Below are 18,742 nucleotides of genomic sequence, written 5' to 3'. Positions count from 1 at the left end.
CGCGTCACCACTGTGCAGGAAGACACCGCGTACTCGTTATTTGGTATCTTCGACGTCCACCTACCTGTCATCTATGGCGAAAGGAAGCAGAGCGCCTCGGCCGGCTCCTGCAGGATATCGTGTCTCGATCGGGCAACATCACTTCCCTGGACTGGGTCGGGCAATCGTCTGAGTTCAATAGTTGCCTTCCAGCCGACATCATCTCATATGCGGCCCCGCCATGCTCCCTACCATCATGGTCTGAAGATGAGATTCAGGCAGCGGTCTCTTCATTGCGAAACGTTGTGCCCGTGGATTCAGCTTCGAAGTTGTATAACCTGCTCGAGAACATGGATGCTCCCCTCTTCGCAAACTGCAGACTCCGTCTGCCTTGCATCGCATTCCGTGTCACGGAAGTCAAACGGGAGCGGGGTCATACTGCCCATTCCACGTATGGAGTAAAAGCCGATGGGCTTCGGGACTTGCTAATCACCACGGACGAGACCCTAATTCAATTCTCGCGCGCAAGGCCCACTCAGCAGGTGTTCCATCCATGGGACCGTCGTCTCCTTGGGCTGCCTGATTTTTCAGAGCAGCTCACCTTTGCAGACGAAGGGGAGAGCGTAGGGGATTGGTCAGAGTTCCAGTCTGGATTAGACGACAGTGACGAATCGTCCAGCAACTATTTATTTGGTGGGGCGGGTGCACCCCTGCAAGCGTCACCATCTAACTAGTCTTCGTGTGGAGTTAGTTATCATTCGCGCAGCCTGTCATGCACTACCTTTGGATCAATTAATCTTACTTTAACTCTGCCCTCGTTGTGCGCACGATTTGTGTTTGAAACAGCTTGAATTCAATTCAATTTGGTTATACAAGTGTAGCAAAATGGGCGGCAGTAAGAGGCAGGGATTCCAGTGGCTGGGTCAAGGCTGCATGCCTGACATCCTTCTCCTTTGCGCTGTGAGCAACTGTATTTCCCGCACGCCCGATGTTGTTATATGAACACAAGAAAAGGATGGACTGGTGGGATGGGGTGTATCATACACCCTGCCGTTTGAGAGCATCGAAGATGGTATTTGAAAGTTGATAGACGCTGCGGGAATCGCGAAGTCCTTCCCAGGCCTCGTGGCCGAGGTGTTCCAGACCCTTTCTGCGTGCACGGTCGAGTAGGACACGAAGATGCAAGGGAGCTAGTGACATTGTGACCTGGGGAGATCGTTGTCAGGGTCAGTGATCGGAAAAAAGGATGACTTACTTCTCTGAGTGCTTCAACATCCTGAGTGTGTTGGACTCTCGCTGCGTCAAGGTCCTTGCGAATGATGGCAAGATCATTATCGATGCGCTCGTTGTCCTTGCGCAAGCTCTCGTTCTCGTTGGTGATCCTCTCAATCTCACCGCGCATGCCCTCGTCCTTAGTGAGAATCCTCTCGTTCTCGCTGCGAATGCTCTCATTCTCGGCGAGAATCCTCTCATTCTTTCCTCGAATCTCCGCAATCTCCTTCTGCATCGAGGCCAGCATCTCCTTAAGCTAGCTGTCCATAGTCACCTGAGAGGGATTGGCCATCGATGCGAGATTGACCGTTGATGTGGAGTCAGCCCTCGACGCGGCATTTCGTTTCCTAACATTCTTGGCTGCGGAAATCTGATCAGTGTGTCTGTAGACTATTCGAACATTATAACATACATTTGCAAGGTGGGACTGTGCTTGGTTCAGATGTTGTGGCAGTGTCAGTCATCGCCAACGTCGTATTGGGTTCCACGGGTGTCTGATTGGCCTGTGCATTCCGGGCCAACTTGAGGTGGTTCTTGATACGACATTTTGTGTCAGCATTAGGAGTGATTATGAGTGTCAGACCGTCGGGGTGGCAGACACTGAGCATATATGAAGGCTTAACAACTTCAAGAGAAGTGTGTCAATGATGAGTCGGCCCCTGCAGCAAATGAAAAATACATCACGTGACATATGGTTGGAATTCGGGAAAATTGGTCATGGCAAGGGGGACCATTTTACCCCTTGCCATGACGAAGCTGCCGGAATTCGGCAGCCTTGCCATGACCAAATTTCCAATTTCCGACAAAGGAATCATGTTTATTGTCTCGTTGGAACCGAATACATACATTTGGTGGAGATTTTATTTCTTTTGGTCCTAGATCATCTGATCCGCTTATTGTTGATGCTATAAACAACTGTAAGTTACAAGTGTCGATATGCAGAAAACTGTATGTATGAGTACAGAAATTACTGTGAATGGTTGCTGAGCTCAGTGAGCTCAACCCAGCTTGGCATGGTTGTAAACATCTGCAGAAAATCATCAATATTATCCACCTCCTCGTCGTTGGACTGCTCGGTTGCTCCTTGGTTCAGTATTTGCTCTTCCAAGCGAGACGATTGACGCTCGGCAATTTGTCGAAGCATCTTGACACAATGCACAAGGAAACGGCCCACATGCTCATTGATGCCTGAGGGGTAGTAATCTGCCAGATTGCTTAAGAAATAGAGCTTCTGCACGCCACATGCCACAGCGTTCAAAGTCGCCCAATGATCCAAATGGCACGATCCCCTTGGAGGAAGCACTCCATCCCTATAACGCACGCAAATCCAGATAAAAACCCACATAAATGACTCCAGATCGTGGCGATACAAATGTTTGACTTCGCCACGTTGACCCTGTTCCTTGAGAAGTTCGAGCGCCATGAACGGCACCGTGCCTGTGCGTTCGTTGCCCCGAGGACCTGCGTCATCCGCCAACGAGGATAGATCGTAGTCGTTTAAGACGCCTATGAGCTTTCCGTCTTTCCTGTACCACATCATATTTCCAGGGCTCACATCTCGGTGATACACCCCTTCCTTCCACAGAGTAACATGGCCTGCATGCTGTGTCAACGAAGAGCCTCGTAAATGCGATGAAAATACGTACACAGGATACACTGGCGCCATACATTGAAAAACTCTATCCCACGTAGCTTCGTAATGGGCTTAAACTTGCGGAATACGAGAATGTAGAGCACGCGACTGCCCTTTATGGGTTCTGGCACGCCGAGCGCTTCTCGGATAGTGGATGTCGGATTCGTGAACGTGTGGTGCCAGAGAAGCTCAGGAATATGGTCTTTTACGCTAGCATGCACCTTAGCGATCTCCTCGACCTTTTTCAAAATCTCCGGCTCGCTAGTGCGACTCGCCTCTCCCCAAAAGATCTTGGCTACCATGTCATCTTTCGGGATGTGCGCATATTTCTTGGCGAGCGTTTTGCTAGTGACAGGAACCACATTGGTGGCGCGTCCTTGTAGTCCGTAGTGCGTCACTCGTTCTGCGTGGCCAGTATGAAGCAGCAGATCCACTGTTCCAAGATTTTCATCCTCGATTTCGAATTTGTGGCATTGTACCCCCTCATTTTCATCTGGGAGGAAGGCCTCGTTGCGGCCCCAATCCTCAAGCTTGAATCGTTGTAGAGCATACAACAACACCATGAATCGCGGGAGATCTTGAAGGAAGTTGATGCCTGAGCTTTGAATGATTCCTTGCCGATCATAATACCAGATCCAAATTGTATCGTCTGAAAAAGCGGTGGTAAGCGCGCGACCTATCCAGACAGACGAACGAACACACCAATGACGACAAGATTCAGCAGATGATTGACTCCAAGATTGGCCGCAAACATTTCGGCGGCATAGAGACCCATCTGGACGGTCACATCTGGATCGGCGTCCAGTTCGTCGGTCTTTTTTTTCTTCGTTGTGGCAGATTCCAAAGTGTCATGGGCCAGGCGCTTGGAGCTCCCGCCCTTGGAAGACTGGGCAGTAGTAGGACCGGAAGATGGAACTGCAGCTTCGCCGGTTTAGTTTGATCTCGAAATTCGAAATACAACCACTTACGTGCTGTATGGGATGCAGGCTGTGTTGACGGGGTTTTCGAAGGGCCTGGCGCCAGGTCTTCAACCTGAAGATGATGCACCGGCAGATATTCTGGCTTGGTAGGGACGTAGCCTTTCACTTTATAGGAAGGGGGCGGCGGCGCTGAGCCCAATTTCTTCTTTCTCTTGAACTCGATGCAAGCTAGAATATCTTTCCAGCGGAGGTTTTTCGGCGATGCCATTGCATTCTTATCCATGTGAGCCTTGCGCTTCTCGTCGCGCTTCTCGGTGTCCTTCTCGGTGTCCTGGTTCTTTGTCTCAAAGGGAGCGCATGCGCTGTCAAAAGGAAGAATCACGAGGTCGGGCTTCCTCGTTGATGTCACCGTCTGGTGGGTTTGATGCATGGGCATATCGTTCTGCTGACAGATCATGTCCACAGTGGGGACAGGAGCACACATTCCATCAACTTTGGTCTCTTCAAGACAAGCGAGCGCGATGTTAGTAGCTTTTATAAAGGGGCTGTAGTATTTGTTTTCGAGTCCTGGAAGTACGCTTATAATCGTTGTAAGTATGAAAACCCTCGATCATGCAAAATTAGAGGAAGCACTCACTATTCGTGAAGGGCTGTCGCGATGTCCGAAGAATTTGCCAGTGCAGTAGAGACTTGTCCGTTGCAAACCGGCAGAACTGCCTGGAGGCATTTCTGCAGGAGCTCAGGCTGTATAGTGTGAGGGGCGCAAGAACTGCGCTGCAGCAGGGCTTGCAGCATAGCATCTACATTGCACTCCTTAGTCTGCTCAATGTCCCGCTGAATCCATGGGCGGATTTTCTTAACCCTTGATGGGATGTTAGATGGCACTCAGTCATACAAGAAAGGTGCTCACTTCACGCCGACCAGGTCAATGTTCTCGCTGACGACGGAAGCCCCACGGCTGTTTGGGGTGGATTTCAGTTGGCTAGGGCCATGAGCTTGTGCATTTGCGCGTGGCGGAGTAGACGATGTGCCTGTCCCGCCAGCAGGGGACATGACGCTAGGTGTTGTTGTTGCGCTGACTGAGTGTCGTGAGCAGTACTGGACCAGCTGGCGGAGTGGGGAAAACTAAGAGGACAAGAAAGAACGACCGCTTCCTGCTTCCCTTATATCTGGTCGACAAACGTGACGCAACTGTGGTAGACCGTCATCGATCAATCTGATGCTGGCGGTTGTGACCTACTGTGGCAAATCCAGTTCGACTCCGACCACGCGTTCCGGCAGCTTCGTCATGGCAAGGGGACCCTGACCAATTTTCCCGTTTGTTCAACTTTGCAAGCCACGCGGTGTCACGTGGTCTGTCGGGGGGCGGTCAGCATCAGTGAACTGGTGAACAAATTAAAATATCATATTAGATGTGGAGAACGTCGGGAACGACGCAACATCAGGAAACAGCCCGATCACCATTTGCACCATAGTAGTGGAACAATACACCGCAACTGTGCCATGTACACCCCCAACCGCCGAAAACCTCGGGTAGACCCAGGTGCCGTGCAGCCTCCTGCCGGAATATCCCTGCACCATGCGTCCAGCTGAGCAGTTGCGCCATTCGCTTCCTCTATTCGTTTTTTCCTCTCTGCCACGCCATCGAGTTCGTCGTTCATTACACTCCTCACTCGCTCGAACAGTTTTCTTTATACCTGCCCACCACTCCCTTTTAATTGTCGCATCATAGTTTACTCCTAGTGATTTGTTTAGTCATGCGTCTTATATTAAATATAGTCCGATCCGTCAATCGTTCTAATGCTACTCAAGAGTCATATGACATGCTCGAATTCGTAAGCAGTGTCCCGCCCTCCCAGCGGCTCCACCTGCTTGTGTCCCATCCCGAGCTAACGCTCGGTCCAGCCCAACCTAATAGATCATGTCACCGACTCCCGAGCCAGTCGAAGCTGGAGTGGTAAGCCTTACAGCAACATTGACTATAGTTTTCGCACTATATATTTCTAGGCAATTTAGTAATTGTCTGAGAAACCAACTTGAAGTGGGTGCAGGATTGACGAGACCTGCATCCGGTAACTTGAGCATATAATAGAGACACCCAGGGTACATTGACGACCAGGGCCGTTGTCCACATCAGGTTGGCATGTTCTTATCATATTTCGAACATACATCCCAGAAACATCTCATGCCACGGCTCGAACAGATATCAAGTTCAGTATGTTCAGTGACACTGTCAACAGCTCGGAGAACTCAGTAAGCTGGTGCGTGTATGTATTCTCTTGTTCATTAAGTTCATCCAACCTCAGTTTAACCCAGCACAGATCGTGATCTGTCCTCATGACAGCTCGGACCCACAAGTGACAAGAGTTGCAATGCATCACCCTGTACGTGAAGATCATCATTGAATAACATAACAGATCGCTGGTGGTAAACAGTGAACCAAGTACACCAAATTATATCCTGTCAGCACAACCTCAACAGTCACTCCTGAAACGTGCTGTCCAATCCAGTATCCAGACTGTCGCCATAAATATCCATCACAACGCTCGTCCGCACTTCAATCGGTTGCTAACACATGACCTGAGCCCCGGACTATCACATAAAAGAGCAGGGTTGAAAGGCACGAACCAGATAAGACGGCATCCGCTGTGATGGTTTGAATGTCGAAAAGCGAGGCATATGGGAACTCGCAACGCCTTTCACAGAGGGAAAAGTCTGATTGGTCACTTCGAGTCTTTTTCGGTTGTTTAACCTGGTGGACATTTTCAGATAGAAGATATTACTTGAATTATGACAACGCACGATGCCAAAAGTGATATCGCATAGACTTTGTAGAGTGTCAGCTAGGAATTAAGGATGACAACTGAATCGGACAGACGTTTGCTCTGGACTTGGACAAACCCAACGAACGCGAGATTGTTTGGTAGACCGAGAAACTGATTGAAGTTAGTTTGTGAAATGAGCTTCGGCATCTACTTACCATGATGACCACCAGAACTGCACAAAACCTATAGAAAGATAAGTCCCCGGATTACAGGAGGTTGACTATTAAAATTGGCAGTAGGCTTACGATGCGACAGCACCAGTGTTGATGGTATACAATAGGAGGCGGTTGAGGACGTTGTCAGTTCTAAAGGCAACAAGGTGAATTTGATGTAGAATTGGGCTGACTGATATCGTACCTTTTCATGCCTGTGCGACGTTTTCGAAGGTAAAGGCATAGTGTAAACGCAATCGCACTGTCGACCACTGCTGAAAGCACCCATCCAACCACCATAGTTGGCTGGCGACATATTGAGACCGACAGACCTGCAGATAATCGTTGGGGTACATACATAGATGCGTTCTCTGAAGATCTCCCACTTGGGATAAAAGAAACTGTTCAAACTACAGTCAGCAGGTAGATCATCCAACACAGGTGGCGCGTGCTTCAAGGAACAGTTTGCAAGTCCAAATCCTGCCCAAAAAGATCAACGGCAGCTCGATCATATAATTGAAGGTTTTACCGCAGCGAATGGTTGCAAAAATGACCTATGACAAAGGCATGAGCGAAAAAGTTCAATGTCATAGACATGTATCCTACGAAACAAACAGCAATCCAGCGTTTTTGCGAAACTGCACATGCAATTGAGGAAGGAGGCAACTGCATGTATCGATATACTCACATTGCAGTACTCGCCAGATGAAGCAGCTGGTATTGCACATCAGCATGAACTTTGAACATTTATAATAATTGAAGATACGTACAGATTCACAACATAGGCTATAATAAACTGTGACTGTGTCACTACGACAAATGTCAGGCAAAATTAAAGTGACGTACACCGATAATATATGAAGCCTGGTGGAATGTGGGGAGATCAGCAGTAAATTGTTTGTCTGCACTAGCTGCTTGCGGGTATTCCCCTGTGATGAAGGCTGAATGAACCGGAGTGGAAGTATAGTAGAAATTGACGCACCACACTGTGTATTCCAAGCTTGTTATATCTCCAAAATGCATGATGAGATAAAACTCAACGGCGTATATTGTCAATGCTGCATGAGCAGTCTCGAGAATCCTGAAAAGCCAAATGTAGCAGCTCGTGATGACACGTCAACAGAGCGATGCTCAACATACCAGATGAACGCTACCTATGACTATGTCAGATAAGCTGTGATATATATTCGCCTGATAGATTTACCAGACACTTCAGAATGTTCCTGTTATGTTCGTATGCCTGCCAGTAACGAAAGGTCTGCATGCAGATGACCCCATACAGTAGCATGTTAGCTAGGGCACCACAAAGCGGTCCTTGCATGATTGACATCACAACCGATGTCATATTAGCAGGGAGGGCAGGGCGGGAATCTGAAGGGACAAAGAAACGACCTTATCTACTGTATGCGTGGGAAACTGTCTGACCATCTCGGTGAAGAAATACAGATTGTAGTTAGTGATACTGGTATGGTGATGCTAACAACTCACTTGGCGTGATGTCGGTAGGAAAACACCGCATCGAAGAGCCAGTAGAAAGACACCGACGTTCTGTGCGATCACAGGATCCATGATCATCATGATGGTACCCATATTTGAAATCTCATTAGAAATCTGATCAAGTTCATTTTCGAATATGTATTTGAATAAAGGCCACTCACAAACTATCATGATATCGTTTCATTGTAGAGGATAGTCACTATCCCTAAGCATGAATTCGATATCCAAGTTCGACCTGCAATTTGGCAGATTAGTACTCGAAGCAAGCGAGGTCCTTAATTGCTCCGCCTTCGTGATATCATATGCATGAGATGCCTCTAACTCAGTCCCTCGAAATACAAAAGGCGCAAAAAACGTTGAAGTTCCAGCCTGACTATCTGTTCCATAATTGTTTTTGTGAATGATGGATGTCGAAAGCCACGCCATGGGCGAATCCTGAGAGTTATTTAGTCAGCTGAGTTTTATACCAGGCGCTAGAGTTTTACGTATGGAGCAGCTTTTTGTCATGTTGGCACGGCGGCCTGCCCTCACTCACCTCACCAACAAGTCCAGTCATTATCAGAAAGAGAAATCGAGGTGGTCAGTTGACGCTGGTAGTACATGTGAGAAGTTCAACTGACTACAAGAACGGCTATGCAAGAGTTTAGCGAAAACGCAGCTGAGCATTTTTATATTGACCTCGCGTGTATAGGCTATACGGCGCCTGACAAAGGCCAATCCCCGAGTCTGAATCCAGACTCGTCCAAACTCCTCGAACAATACATCATCCTCCCTTCTTCTGGAACCTTCAAAGCTTCATATCCAAAATTTTCCCCAGTCTTTGTCCTTGTCACCAAGGGTGATTCAGCGCGGTCTGACCCGGAAGGAGAAAATTGGTGCACAGCTGCGGCATTACATGCGGATGGGTGAATCAATTTCAAGTCCCAGTCGTCCCACTCACGCAGCGCAAACGATCTTTCTTGTCATTGCTGCGCTCGTACAGAACGCAAAACCCATCAGCTCTGAACTTGAACTCCCTCATCGGCAGAATCTGAAGGTCAAACCCCACTGGGAAATCATCCACTCTTCTCACCGCTCGCAGCTCGAGCGCTCAAGTCTTATACGACTGCGAACATACCCTAAGTCCCTTGATATGACGCCTCCTGTCAATTTGCATCACACGGGACGAATATGAGTAGTTTTCCTTCCACTGGGTACTGGAGGGTGTCGAGAAACACGTACCATCAGCCAGGTCGGTGCTGGCTTCAGATACGCATGAAGCTTGGAAGGTATGGACAATAGTTAGTGCTACTAGAACTTACATGTGTCTACTGTTTCTAGATCTCTTATCTGTTTGCATACCGCTTAGTTTAGGACATGTCGCAGGGGCACTTGTGTTCGTCTGAGTATGAGTCATTGTCATCCTAGACTAGGGGACCGGAATGGAGTACTATTTTGTACAGTTCAGGCGACATTCATATACACTGTGGTAGTCCAATACAGGGGATGCCCAGGAGCCTCACATGTACACATGATTGTCGATCACATGGTTTTTTTTGGCACCCTGGGCTCCAAGTATGTGCAAGAAGGGTCTGCTCTTTCGGCTGATCCCTACCGGTCCCTAAGCTTTTCTATGTTACTCCATCTGATTGCTTTTGCCTAAAGTTGATCCATGTTCGCTCAATTGATATAGAACTGCCAGATCCTCATCCGCTCAGCCAACGACCACATGGAGCCATCCCTATCCCCAATCAGATTGCTCAGAGGCCACACTAGTTGGGTAGCAGAAGCAGCGTTCTTGAAAAATGGGAATAGACTCAAAGTTATAAGCACATCCTACGACAAGACTGTTCGGATTTGGGATGTGGAAACGGGCAAACAGGAAAACTCGTTGGAGGGGCACGCTAGTGGGACTTTTGGACTGGCTGTATCAATGGATGGAAGGAGAATTGTAAGTGGGGCACAAGATGGAAAGGTCATCGTATGGGATGCAGATACGAAGGAGTTCATCAGATATCTGTCGGCATCATGCAAACGCTGTTATTTGCATCCACTTCTCACCTGATGAGAAATGACTTGCCTCGGCATCAGAGGACGGTACACTAAAGATCTGGGACGTGGATACAGGAGAATTTGTGTTCGACATTGATGATCATATGGACGGTGGCCTATTCTCGCAATGGAACCAAAATTGCAAGTGGGTCGAAGGATTGCACGGTTCGCATTTGGAATGCAATGACTGGCAAGCAGCAAACCCAACCACTCATCCATGGCAAACCGGTGCTCTCAATAGTCTGGTCTCCGGACAGTCGTCGTCTCATTTCTGCCTGTAATGATGGCCAGATCTACTTCTGGAGTGCACCAACCGGTGCCCAGCTCGGATCCCCACTGCATGCACATTCTGACGCCGTTAACTCGTTGGCAATCTCCCCTGACGGTGAGCTGATAGCCAGTGCGTCCGATGATCACACCACGCGGCTGTGGAGCACCTCTACCCGCAAACCATTTGGTCGTGTGCTCACTGCTCCAGCATGACGATGAGGTATACATAGTAGCCTTCTCGCCGGACGGCTAGCTTGTCGCCACCGGAGGTTCGCAGAACATAATATTTCTGTGGGACATATCACAGGAATCCACCATCATGACGAATGCGGTATCACCCTCATTCGTTTCCCCAGCGTCCAACATCACGAGCCACGTCGCCCAGGTAATGAATTTGTGTCTTGTCTGTACGGTAGCATATCTGATCCAAGTTTTATTCAAGCTACCAGCAAGCTCTGATTCCCTTTCGGCCTCCTCTACACCAGCATCGGATGACCTACCGAATGGAACCGAGTTGTCGTCAGAAACTGTAGGCTCGCGTGATGCTGCTAGCTCATCTTCCCCATCTCTTCCCCCTCAAAGTCACTCCCATCATGAAATCCCCTCTCCAGTCCGCACCTCTCCTCCAGTTGAGCTTCCGGATGGAATTCAAGTACCTCCAGAAAACGTGAACTCGCGTGATGCAGCTGCATCTCCTTCCCTGTCTTTACCTCCTCAAGGTTCCTCCCATCCTCGAATACCTTTTGCTTCAGCTTCCACTCCAGTCCAGGCCTCACCTCCAAAGTCGTTTTTGAAGCGCTTTTTTATGCTCAATAGGTCTGCAGCGTCTGTAGACTCCAAATGGTGGAAATTCCCGCGCATTGGTAGCATCATATATGCAACCCCTTCGCTCTGTGAGCATGTCCTGAATTTGATCCCTAGGCAACGCAGGCACCGGAATGTGGAACCCCACGCAGGTCCTAATGGTGCCTAGCATCAATACGCCTATGAGTCCGCTTTTCATGTCTTGTTTGGCATTATCTTAGTAGACTCTTACTAGGTATTAGTTGTCACACTTTCCCCTCGTTCTGTCGTGTTGTCTCTTCCCTACCTATGCGATCCGTGTGTTGTTGACTGACTCGGATGTTGACCGTGCTTTCGCGGTCACAGATGTCCACAGAAAATTCCCTTGATACGAAAGTAGACGCAGACAGAAGGAAATAAGTATGTAGTAGGTAGTGTAAACTCGAACACGGTGGCTGCCTTAGCGCAGATCTTATGCTGAGTCGGCGATGAACATACTATACTACAGCTATCGATAAAAAACGGGGGACGGAACGATGCATGTCACCTACAGTCAAAATGACACCCCAAACCGTCCTCCCATTCATTTAGAAATCGAATACATCTAGCACATACACATAACATACATGAACATCAATCTAAGACAGGTACAAACACCCATCCAAACGCCCTAACCTCATTCCCCTTCATCCCCAGGTACCTCTCCGTCTCATACAGCCAATTCACACTCCCAGCAATACAATACCGCAACCCCCTCACATACCGCCTCGTATCGTCGTCCATCACAGCACACGCAGCGAACTGGCGCTCAGTAGCCAAGAACCCATCTGCGCTCTGCTTCACGAGCGTGCCCACGTACGCAAGCGCACTCCCGAACGAACAATTCCGGTCTTTCATCAGAACTGTGACGATGTTGATTCGCGAGCTTGGAGTCATGCCTTTTGCGCATGAGATCGCGTCCTGGAACAGAAGTTGTAAGAATATAGACATATTGTTTCGCACAAACACGCACCTCAGACCATGCTATAAGATCACAAGCCTGGTCTGTCAACTGCTTTAATACCGGATGCGAAGACACCCGTTCTGGGAGGTCCAATCCCCCCGCGTACTCAATCAGGTGAAACACCATCTTTAAACCTGATGCGTTTCTTCGCAGATCAATATATGTCTCCAGATCCGGGATACACGTCGAATCCAGCGAATGAAGACGTCGCCTTGCATCGTGATACATGCGCATGGATCGGTGGAAACGCATGTACCACGCTGGGTTTTTGTACGCGACGCGACTGAGTCGATCGGATATCCTTTGTACGCGTTGTCAGCGAAATCAAAGACATTCAATGGACCGTCATGGGAACTCACAGATCAAACACCTCATTCTCATTCTCATTACCACAACCATCCTGCTCCTGCTCATACACCAACAAACTCAAAAAATGCGCCCCCAACCTCAACTGCGATAGATCCGCACCAGGATAACACAAAGAAGCCCATAAGCCAACTTTTATCCCTTTCCACTCCAACTTCAACCATACATCACACAACCACGCCTCGCTCGCTCGAGATACGGACCTACAATGCCGATTTACGCGTAGCTCAAAGGGCGTGCATGAAGAGAGGATGTTGGGGAGTTGGACGCTTACTGTGCGTGAACAGGGTCTGGGAGTTGGCGATAATGAGGAGTCGGACATGGAGTCGTGTTCGCGTTGTGGGTCCTTGTTGAATGACAGGGTAGAGCACCAGCCTGAAGGATGAAACCCAGGGCGACGCTAATTTTTCAGGCGTGACGGACACGGGATACGACGTAATGATCCGACACGAGCGCTTGCTCATATTAGGCGGACAATAAGACGAACCACGGTGTCCGTTCGCCGACATCCATGGCCATGAATTTGAGGCAGGTGAGTTGTGACTAGCAATAGAACGGGACGTGTGAGGAGAAGACCATTGTTCTTTCTCCCAAGACAGCCAAAAGACAGCTGTGATAAAGGTATGTTTTTTCCAATTCATTAAACACGTTAAAGCTACGAAGTGCACGTGACAGTACACGTGTTCACGGCAAGTACCCGTTGCGGCAGCTTCGTCATGGCAAGGGGTAAAACGATCCCCCTTGCCATGACCAATTTTCCTTGACAGGGTTTAGGTCACGAGATATACTGTTTGCGCACGCATGTCAGTTCAGTATCTGGGTATTGTGTTAGCGCACCATTTATCTTGAGAAGTCGACGAAACAACTGCGCATTTCGCCAGAAAAGAAGACTGGGGTGACCTGCAGAGCCACTGGAGCAGTAAAGTAAAATGAAGTTGCACCTCTTCATTCACGCGATCTGAGATCTCCAATCAAACTCACGATAAAGAAACTCGGAACCAAAAATAGACTCGGGTTTTATGGATGACTTTTAGAAGTTCCAATATTTGCTTGACAGGGTTTGAGTTGGATTTTGACAGGTCACAAAGTAAACTGCTCCGTATGCAGAGCAATTCCGCCCACATCCATACCCATTGTCAAAACCAATCTCGCGACTGCATTCTGCCCATCTGTCGTCAAGCTCTCTGGGCCGCTAGCACAGACCACGACCCCCCCACCCAAGCCCATTAATTTCTGGCTTTCATCACATTGCATGTCGATCGAATCTTCCTTTTTATATGATGACGGAAAACTGATGAAGTCCCTGAGAAAATTATGGACAGCTGGACGCGAAAGTGTGACGATGGAGTTGGGGATATGAAGTACCGCTTCTGGATCACAAGCCCGAGAGCATGTGATGAAAATAGAGATGTGCAGGTCGTGGTGCTATTCGACACTGCCGTGACAATATCTATCAGCATTGGAGCAAACCATTCTACCTGACCTGTGCCAATAGATCAGAACGATGTAACACCCGTAGTCAAAAATGAAACACTGAAAGATCTAATGCACCAAGTGAATTCGATTCTCCTCGTTCGTTCTCCCTGACTGCGGCTTAGTTTGACAAACCTGCTGACGATGTCGTCCAGCAGACCAAGAGTGAATGTGACGCCAGATCCCCCGGCTATGAGAAAAACGCTTTCGTACAGAGATCGACACTCGACCCTCCATAAGGACTGTCCAGCATGACTTGAACGAAAGTACCCGAGTTGCCCTCCGACATATTATTGATTCGTAAACGTTCTTGTTCCCTCAGAGTATAGCTATTCAATGCCCGCGTCCAGTCTCCATCATTTCGTGCAGCGAGAAGGAATCCAGGTGAGGAAAAGCAAGAATGGGAAGGTGGTGCCGAGAGAATAGTGAGGGGATGTGATTCCAAAACTCTGTTGGAGAAGAGAACGCGCAGTCTGACATGCTGGCCAGCAAGCCAGCCATCGTCGCAATTATAAACGTGGATCTATCAATGATGAAGTCAATAGTTTATCGAATAACGTTCAAGCATTTGTTGTACCATAGTCATGCGAGTGTCCTGCGCAGTCTCGTCCAACAGCAGCACCTTCTTTCGCGCGCTCCCAGGCTATGCCGCTGTGTGCAACAGAGGTTGTTCTAATCACTCCAAAGCAAGGAACATACCGATCTTCGAGCTCCCCGGCATACGCACTGACCCGAGAAGCGGTACCTGGAAGGGAATATGCGAATGCGCTGATTAGGGCTGCGGGAGGGAGAAATATACGTGTAGTAAGTCCGTGCGAGCGAGTGAGGACAGACATCATTAGGGCAGAAATTCCGGTGTAGAACAGTCCGGATTTAAGGGCTCTGTAGGATCACGGAAGGATTTTATGCGAGCTGTTCGCAGTTCAATGGTCAACGAGGGCGTAGTAGTCGGCGAGACGATATAACTCACTTTCCACCTTCTCTTCAACAGAGATCCACCGGTCTATGATACCTTGCGTTTTGGAGTGGATGCCGGTGTAATAACCCGTGATCTCCCGCCGCACCATTCCGATTCGCTTTTCTAATGCTGACGGGGTGTCGAGTAGAATGAGTTCGGATATGGGTGTAGGGTATATGGAGAGTTATATGATGTCACTAATTCAGAGAATGACATGTTGTAGGAGAAGTAGATACCTTCGTCTGGTCAGAGCTCAAGGTCCAAGATCCCAAACCTTCAGCTGCATTTGCAAGTTGCAACTACACTCGCCTCTGCAGCCATTGCAGTAATTTCCTAGAGTACATTGAATGTGAGTGTGTTCAACGTCTCGTTTGAAAACAAACCTTCAGTTTGGTCGGGAAACAGTATATGTCAAATACCGAGTGGATCATCGATGTTGGCAAAAGGTGAAGGAGGCGTGGGAAATACATTGTGTGCACATACTGCTCGATGGTCCCGAAGGCGGCCTTATTCCATGCCGGCATAAAGGTATCTAGCATTGTAACGTGCGGCGGTACAAGATTCAACGTTCAACAGTAACGCTTCCGGTTACGTCAGTTCTGTATGGTAATGCTCATATTGCTGAGTCGCTGGTACGAATCCGGGTTAGCTCAGGACCCATTCTTGACGTACAAGAATGTACTTGTAGCATCTGAGCAATGACCAGTTGCCAATGCTAGGGACCATGTTGAGGTCGGAGACAAGACAAGTGGAGCTTGACTAAAAACTGCAGGTTGACCTAAGTTGAAGGTGTGATCAATAAACAAGAAATCAGAAACAGGTTGCCCACAAACCCAAAGAGGGTGCTTGGCTAAAATCAGAGGCCCGGGTTGCTAGAGGATCCAAATACTGATGCAGAGACGGCAGAGCTAAACCCAAACTCGTTCATGGCGCTGAATGCTGAATCATGTCTAGAATGCCATCGTCCCGAATACATTGGGAACGGATGTCAGATTTGAAAATGCAGACTTTGGTGATTGTGGTGCGAGTTGAGAAGAAGGGTTAGCTGAAAAATTTAGATGAAACTCGAAAATTATTGAAAATTATCGTGATTTACTTGAGGGACAGATGTTGCTAAATAGTCGACGCCACACCCAGCCGGATCCGAGGCTCCAAGTAAGGGCAAGTTGGCTTGGTTCAGCACTTGACAAAACATTGAATTTCTTCAACCACTGACCAGAAGATGCACCACACTCCTCCTACTATCAATGCTCCAGTCAATCATGGACTACTACTCCAAACTTCTGTGCCTTCATATGCCTTGCGGCGTAAATTTCGGAACTACCTACCCCAGGATTTCCATCATCAACCAGCAATGCTTTCTCAACCTCTGCCACCACTGCAAAGTGCTCCGGCAATTAGTATGACGAAGAACTTCTCCTCAGAAACATTATTTGTGCTTGCTAAAGCTGTCAAGCAGCACAATGTTCTATGCGCCGCCCATGGAGGGGTTACAAAAGCATGGGAGAGTGTTGCCAAGGACCTGCGAGGTTTTGGCGTGGATGTCAGCGAGCGCACACTACGGAGTAAACTCGATGCTCTTTTAAAGTGGCATGTGGTAAGTGTTTGTCTGTTGCGATTGAGTAAACTGAAGTTTCCATGCCACCAGGATCCCAACAATTGCCCCAAAGTCATTCAGGATGCGTTGAAAGATATGACAGAGGCCCGCAACATGCATGAGGTCCTTGATGGTCTTGACAATCTACCAAACCAAAGCCAAGTTGGAACCAAGGAGAGTGAGAACACAACAACTACTGGAGTAAGATTTTTCATTTGCTCTTGCACCATACACCGAAAGATAACGAGGAGTCCCAGTGTAGTCATCACCAGGGGGTCGGAGTACCGGACCTCATGACACCTGTCAAACGGTCTCATAGGCGTGCGATGCTCACTGATGACGAAAATGAAATTCCTGTTGAGTGTGCAAAGCGGGTTAAATGCAGCCACGACTGCAACTCAGATTTGGAAGTTCAAATTTTAGCTCTGCTGGCTTTAGAACATGCACGCAATGATAAGACTGATGCCTTGATTGAGCAGGTGACAAAGTCAACTGAGGCTTGCCTGAAGGCTGTGGAGAATACACAGCAACAACTTCTTGCTTTTCTCAGAGATAAATCCATGCCTTTTTGTTTTTAATTGCTATCCTTTTATCATATCAATGACCAATGACCCGGACCACCTATAGCTAATGTCTCCTGTATCTATAGCTCCCCTTGGTAGTATTGTTTATATTTTGGTCACCCATCCTTCAGAGCGGGCTCAGGTAGTAAATTGCCGCCATGGCACCCTCAGGCTGCCGCACCACACCAGAACATTTGAACTAGCAATGTTACTTGTTGAACTCATCAACTAATTACTGCTGATTATCCTGCCTGTCAACCGTCAATATACCGCTACTCCTCTTTTTTACACTCTGTAGTACTAATGACACTCTTCATACGTTCGAACTTCGCACCGCGTATGTACCAGCTCAAACAAACATCATATAATTCCACTCGCTGACGAGACGGTACAATCAATCTCCATGCAGTCCTCCGCACTTTCAATGGGGATCTCCGTAAAACCACGTTTGGGTACTAGATTCATGACGACTTCGGCACCTATGGTGACAACGTGGCTCTTCGCGTTAAAAACGGCACCCTAATCGCTTTTGAGGGGAAAAAAACAGTATCGAGTGTCCTTTCTGGCTTACCCGTTTTGAGCCCGGAGTGACCCATGCCTGAATCATGATATGGTTAATGTTGGCATCGTTGACTTTGCCATACGCTTGCATATCATAGTGAAGCAAGATATCCTGGATATATCATGTCGAAGACAAGTCTAGGTATTTCAGGTTGTAAAATTTCGCACATTTTAGAAGCCAAGCAACAAGGATACATACTATGTAGGTCACTGCGGGAAAGGATAACATCTTTCTGTATGTCGGGGAGTAGTTTTGTTGCATCCTGTTGCAATACCTCTTGGTTACCGGTGAAGACATGCTGTACTCTCACACCACTGTTGACTTGATACGTCAAATTCCGCATCGTGTCGTCCCACGAGGAATCAATTTTGCCAACTGACGAAGGTGCACAATCGAGAGGATCCCGTATGGGCAAACGATGGTGTGGTCCTCGAAGTGCCTGTAGCGGATCAATGTGGCAAATCAGGGCATCAGCATTGGTCGTTGCTTTTCCCCGCTCCAGTTTACACCACCGCCATGATCAGTAACGTTCGACAACGCTAGTTGCAGGAAACATGGGATACATTCTGGAAGCTGCAAAGACAAGAGTTGGACGCATGTATGCACTGCAGATGTACATACTGTTGAGGACAGCGGGTATGACAATACGGGTGAGTGCATTACGGTGATGAAGGCGTGGGCACGAACAGCCTTAGACGTCCTGGGCATCTATTGAAATGAGGCCAGCAGTGAAGCACCATAAAACGCACCATACACCCTCTGCAGCTTAGAGAAAGACATAATCCCTCCAAAGTTTAGCCTCGTCCGTATTCCATACTATCAACATCAAGTAAAATGTCGGAGCCATTATGATCACCA

At 48.3% G+C, this 18,742-nt stretch overlaps 8 protein-coding genes across 8 annotated transcripts; 1 reads left to right on the top strand and 7 right to left on the bottom strand.

Annotated features, from left to right (window-relative positions):
• Positions 1–1,017: 1,017 nt before the first annotated feature.
• F5147DRAFT_779720 (uncharacterized protein) lies at positions 1,018–1,859 on the bottom strand (the record flags this gene model as incomplete). Its single annotated transcript, XM_041442345.1, has 4 exons — positions 1,018–1,185; positions 1,235–1,480; positions 1,526–1,611; positions 1,664–1,859. 4 exons carry the CDS (start codon positions 1,857–1,859, stop codon positions 1,018–1,020), a joined length of 696 nt encoding a protein of 231 aa, XP_041286850.1.
• Positions 1,860–2,218: 359 nt separating this feature from the next.
• On the bottom strand, positions 2,219–4,857 carry F5147DRAFT_779719 (uncharacterized protein; the record flags this gene model as incomplete). Its single annotated transcript, XM_041442344.1, has 6 exons — positions 2,219–2,847; positions 2,898–3,533; positions 3,587–3,799; positions 3,853–4,382; positions 4,442–4,666; positions 4,715–4,857. The coding sequence occupies 6 exons, from the start codon at positions 4,855–4,857 to the stop codon at positions 2,219–2,221; spliced, it is 2,376 nt and encodes a 791-aa protein (XP_041286849.1).
• A 1,327-nt stretch (positions 4,858–6,184) lies between these two features.
• Positions 6,185–8,173, bottom strand: F5147DRAFT_840665 (uncharacterized protein). The gene is made up of 15 exons (XM_041444317.1): positions 7,986–8,173; positions 7,922–7,935; positions 7,628–7,862; positions 7,552–7,577; positions 7,470–7,495; positions 7,388–7,419; positions 7,311–7,335; positions 7,140–7,261; positions 6,987–7,087; positions 6,875–6,934; positions 6,785–6,812; positions 6,683–6,740; positions 6,607–6,631; positions 6,433–6,556; positions 6,185–6,372 (listed from the first exon to the last, which is right to left on the bottom strand). The coding sequence occupies exons 1-15, from the start codon at positions 8,124–8,126 to the stop codon at positions 6,286–6,288; spliced, it is 1,104 nt and encodes a 367-aa protein (XP_041286848.1). The 5' UTR covers positions 8,127–8,173; the 3' UTR covers positions 6,185–6,285.
• Positions 8,174–11,926: 3,753 nt separating this feature from the next.
• F5147DRAFT_619706 (isoprenoid synthase domain-containing protein) lies at positions 11,927–13,331 on the bottom strand. Its single transcript, XM_041432595.1, has 3 exons — positions 12,725–13,331; positions 12,375–12,666; positions 11,927–12,322 (listed from the first exon to the last, which is right to left on the bottom strand). The coding sequence occupies exons 1-3, from the start codon at positions 13,051–13,053 to the stop codon at positions 11,996–11,998; spliced, it is 948 nt and encodes a 315-aa protein (XP_041286847.1). The 5' UTR covers positions 13,054–13,331; the 3' UTR covers positions 11,927–11,995.
• A 1,153-nt stretch (positions 13,332–14,484) lies between these two features.
• On the bottom strand, positions 14,485–15,345 carry F5147DRAFT_434643 (uncharacterized protein). Its single transcript, XM_041429840.1, has 3 exons — positions 15,175–15,345; positions 14,782–15,116; positions 14,485–14,727 (listed from the first exon to the last, which is right to left on the bottom strand). The coding sequence occupies exons 2-3, from the start codon at positions 15,041–15,043 to the stop codon at positions 14,714–14,716; spliced, it is 276 nt and encodes a 91-aa protein (XP_041286846.1). The 5' UTR covers positions 15,044–15,116; positions 15,175–15,345; the 3' UTR covers positions 14,485–14,713.
• F5147DRAFT_840663 (uncharacterized protein) lies at positions 15,043–15,590 on the bottom strand. Its single transcript, XM_041444316.1, has 4 exons — positions 15,551–15,590; positions 15,419–15,497; positions 15,177–15,346; positions 15,043–15,116 (listed from the first exon to the last, which is right to left on the bottom strand). Exons 2-4 carry the CDS (start codon positions 15,446–15,448, stop codon positions 15,095–15,097), a joined length of 222 nt encoding a protein of 73 aa, XP_041286845.1. The 5' UTR covers positions 15,449–15,497; positions 15,551–15,590; the 3' UTR covers positions 15,043–15,094.
• A 794-nt stretch (positions 15,591–16,384) lies between these two features.
• Positions 16,385–17,337, top strand: F5147DRAFT_779714 (uncharacterized protein; the record flags this gene model as incomplete). The annotated part of the gene is made up of 3 exons (XM_041442343.1): positions 16,385–16,759; positions 16,811–16,937; positions 17,000–17,337. The coding sequence occupies 3 exons, from the start codon at positions 16,385–16,387 to the stop codon at positions 17,335–17,337; spliced, it is 840 nt and encodes a 279-aa protein (XP_041286844.1).
• Positions 17,338–18,053: 716 nt separating this feature from the next.
• F5147DRAFT_532461 (uncharacterized protein) lies at positions 18,054–18,284 on the bottom strand (the record flags this gene model as incomplete). Its single annotated transcript, XM_041430105.1, has 1 exon — positions 18,054–18,284. A coding segment is annotated over one exon (231 nt), but the record flags the coding sequence as incomplete, so codon positions are not given.
• Between the last annotated feature and the right edge of the window lie 458 nt (positions 18,285–18,742).

This window comes from Suillus discolor, assembly GCF_016758755.1.
Source record: "Suillus discolor strain FC423 chromosome Unknown F5147scaffold_91, whole genome shotgun sequence".
Classification (NCBI taxonomy): Eukaryota; Fungi; Basidiomycota; class Agaricomycetes; order Boletales; family Suillaceae; genus Suillus; species Suillus discolor.
This window is presented reverse-complemented; position numbering and strand designations above follow the sequence as displayed.

Bases quoted from the DNA above. Each gene is read 5' to 3' on its own strand.
- F5147DRAFT_840665 (XM_041444317.1), bottom strand. From the start codon at position 8,126: ATGACATCGGTTGTGATGTCAATCATGCAAGGACCGCTTTGTGGTGCC. The intron at 7,088-7,139 runs GTATGTACCCCA...ATATGTCGCCAG, and splicing joins TCTTCAGAGAACGCATCTAT to CCAACTATGGTGGTTGGATG. The intron at 6,373-6,432 runs GTTCGTGCCTTT...GTCATGTGTTAG, and splicing joins AGCGGATGCCGTCTTATCTG to CAACCGATTGAAGTGCGGAC.
- F5147DRAFT_619706 (XM_041432595.1), bottom strand. From the start codon at position 13,053: ATGTCCGACTCCTCATTATCGCCAACTCCCAGACCCTGTTCACGCACA. The intron at 12,667-12,724 runs GTGAGTTCCCAT...ACGCGTACAAAG, and splicing joins GAGAATGAGGTGTTTGATCT to GATATCCGATCGACTCAGTC. The intron at 12,323-12,374 runs GTGCGTGTTTGT...CTTCTGTTCCAG, and splicing joins ATCTTATAGCATGGTCTGAG to GACGCGATCTCATGCGCAAA.
- F5147DRAFT_434643 (XM_041429840.1), bottom strand. From the start codon at position 15,043: ATGATGTCTGTCCTCACTCGCTCGCACGGACTTACTACACGTATATTT.
- F5147DRAFT_840663 (XM_041444316.1), bottom strand. From the start codon at position 15,448: ATGCAGCTGAAGGTTTGGGATCTTGGACCT. The intron at 15,347-15,418 runs TGAGCTCTGACC...GACATCATATAA, and splicing joins AGGTTTGGGATCTTGGACCT to CTCTCCATATACCCTACACC. The intron at 15,117-15,176 runs AAGTGAGTTATA...AACTGCGAACAG, and splicing joins TCTGTTGAAGAGAAGGTGGA to CTCGCATAAAATCCTTCCGT.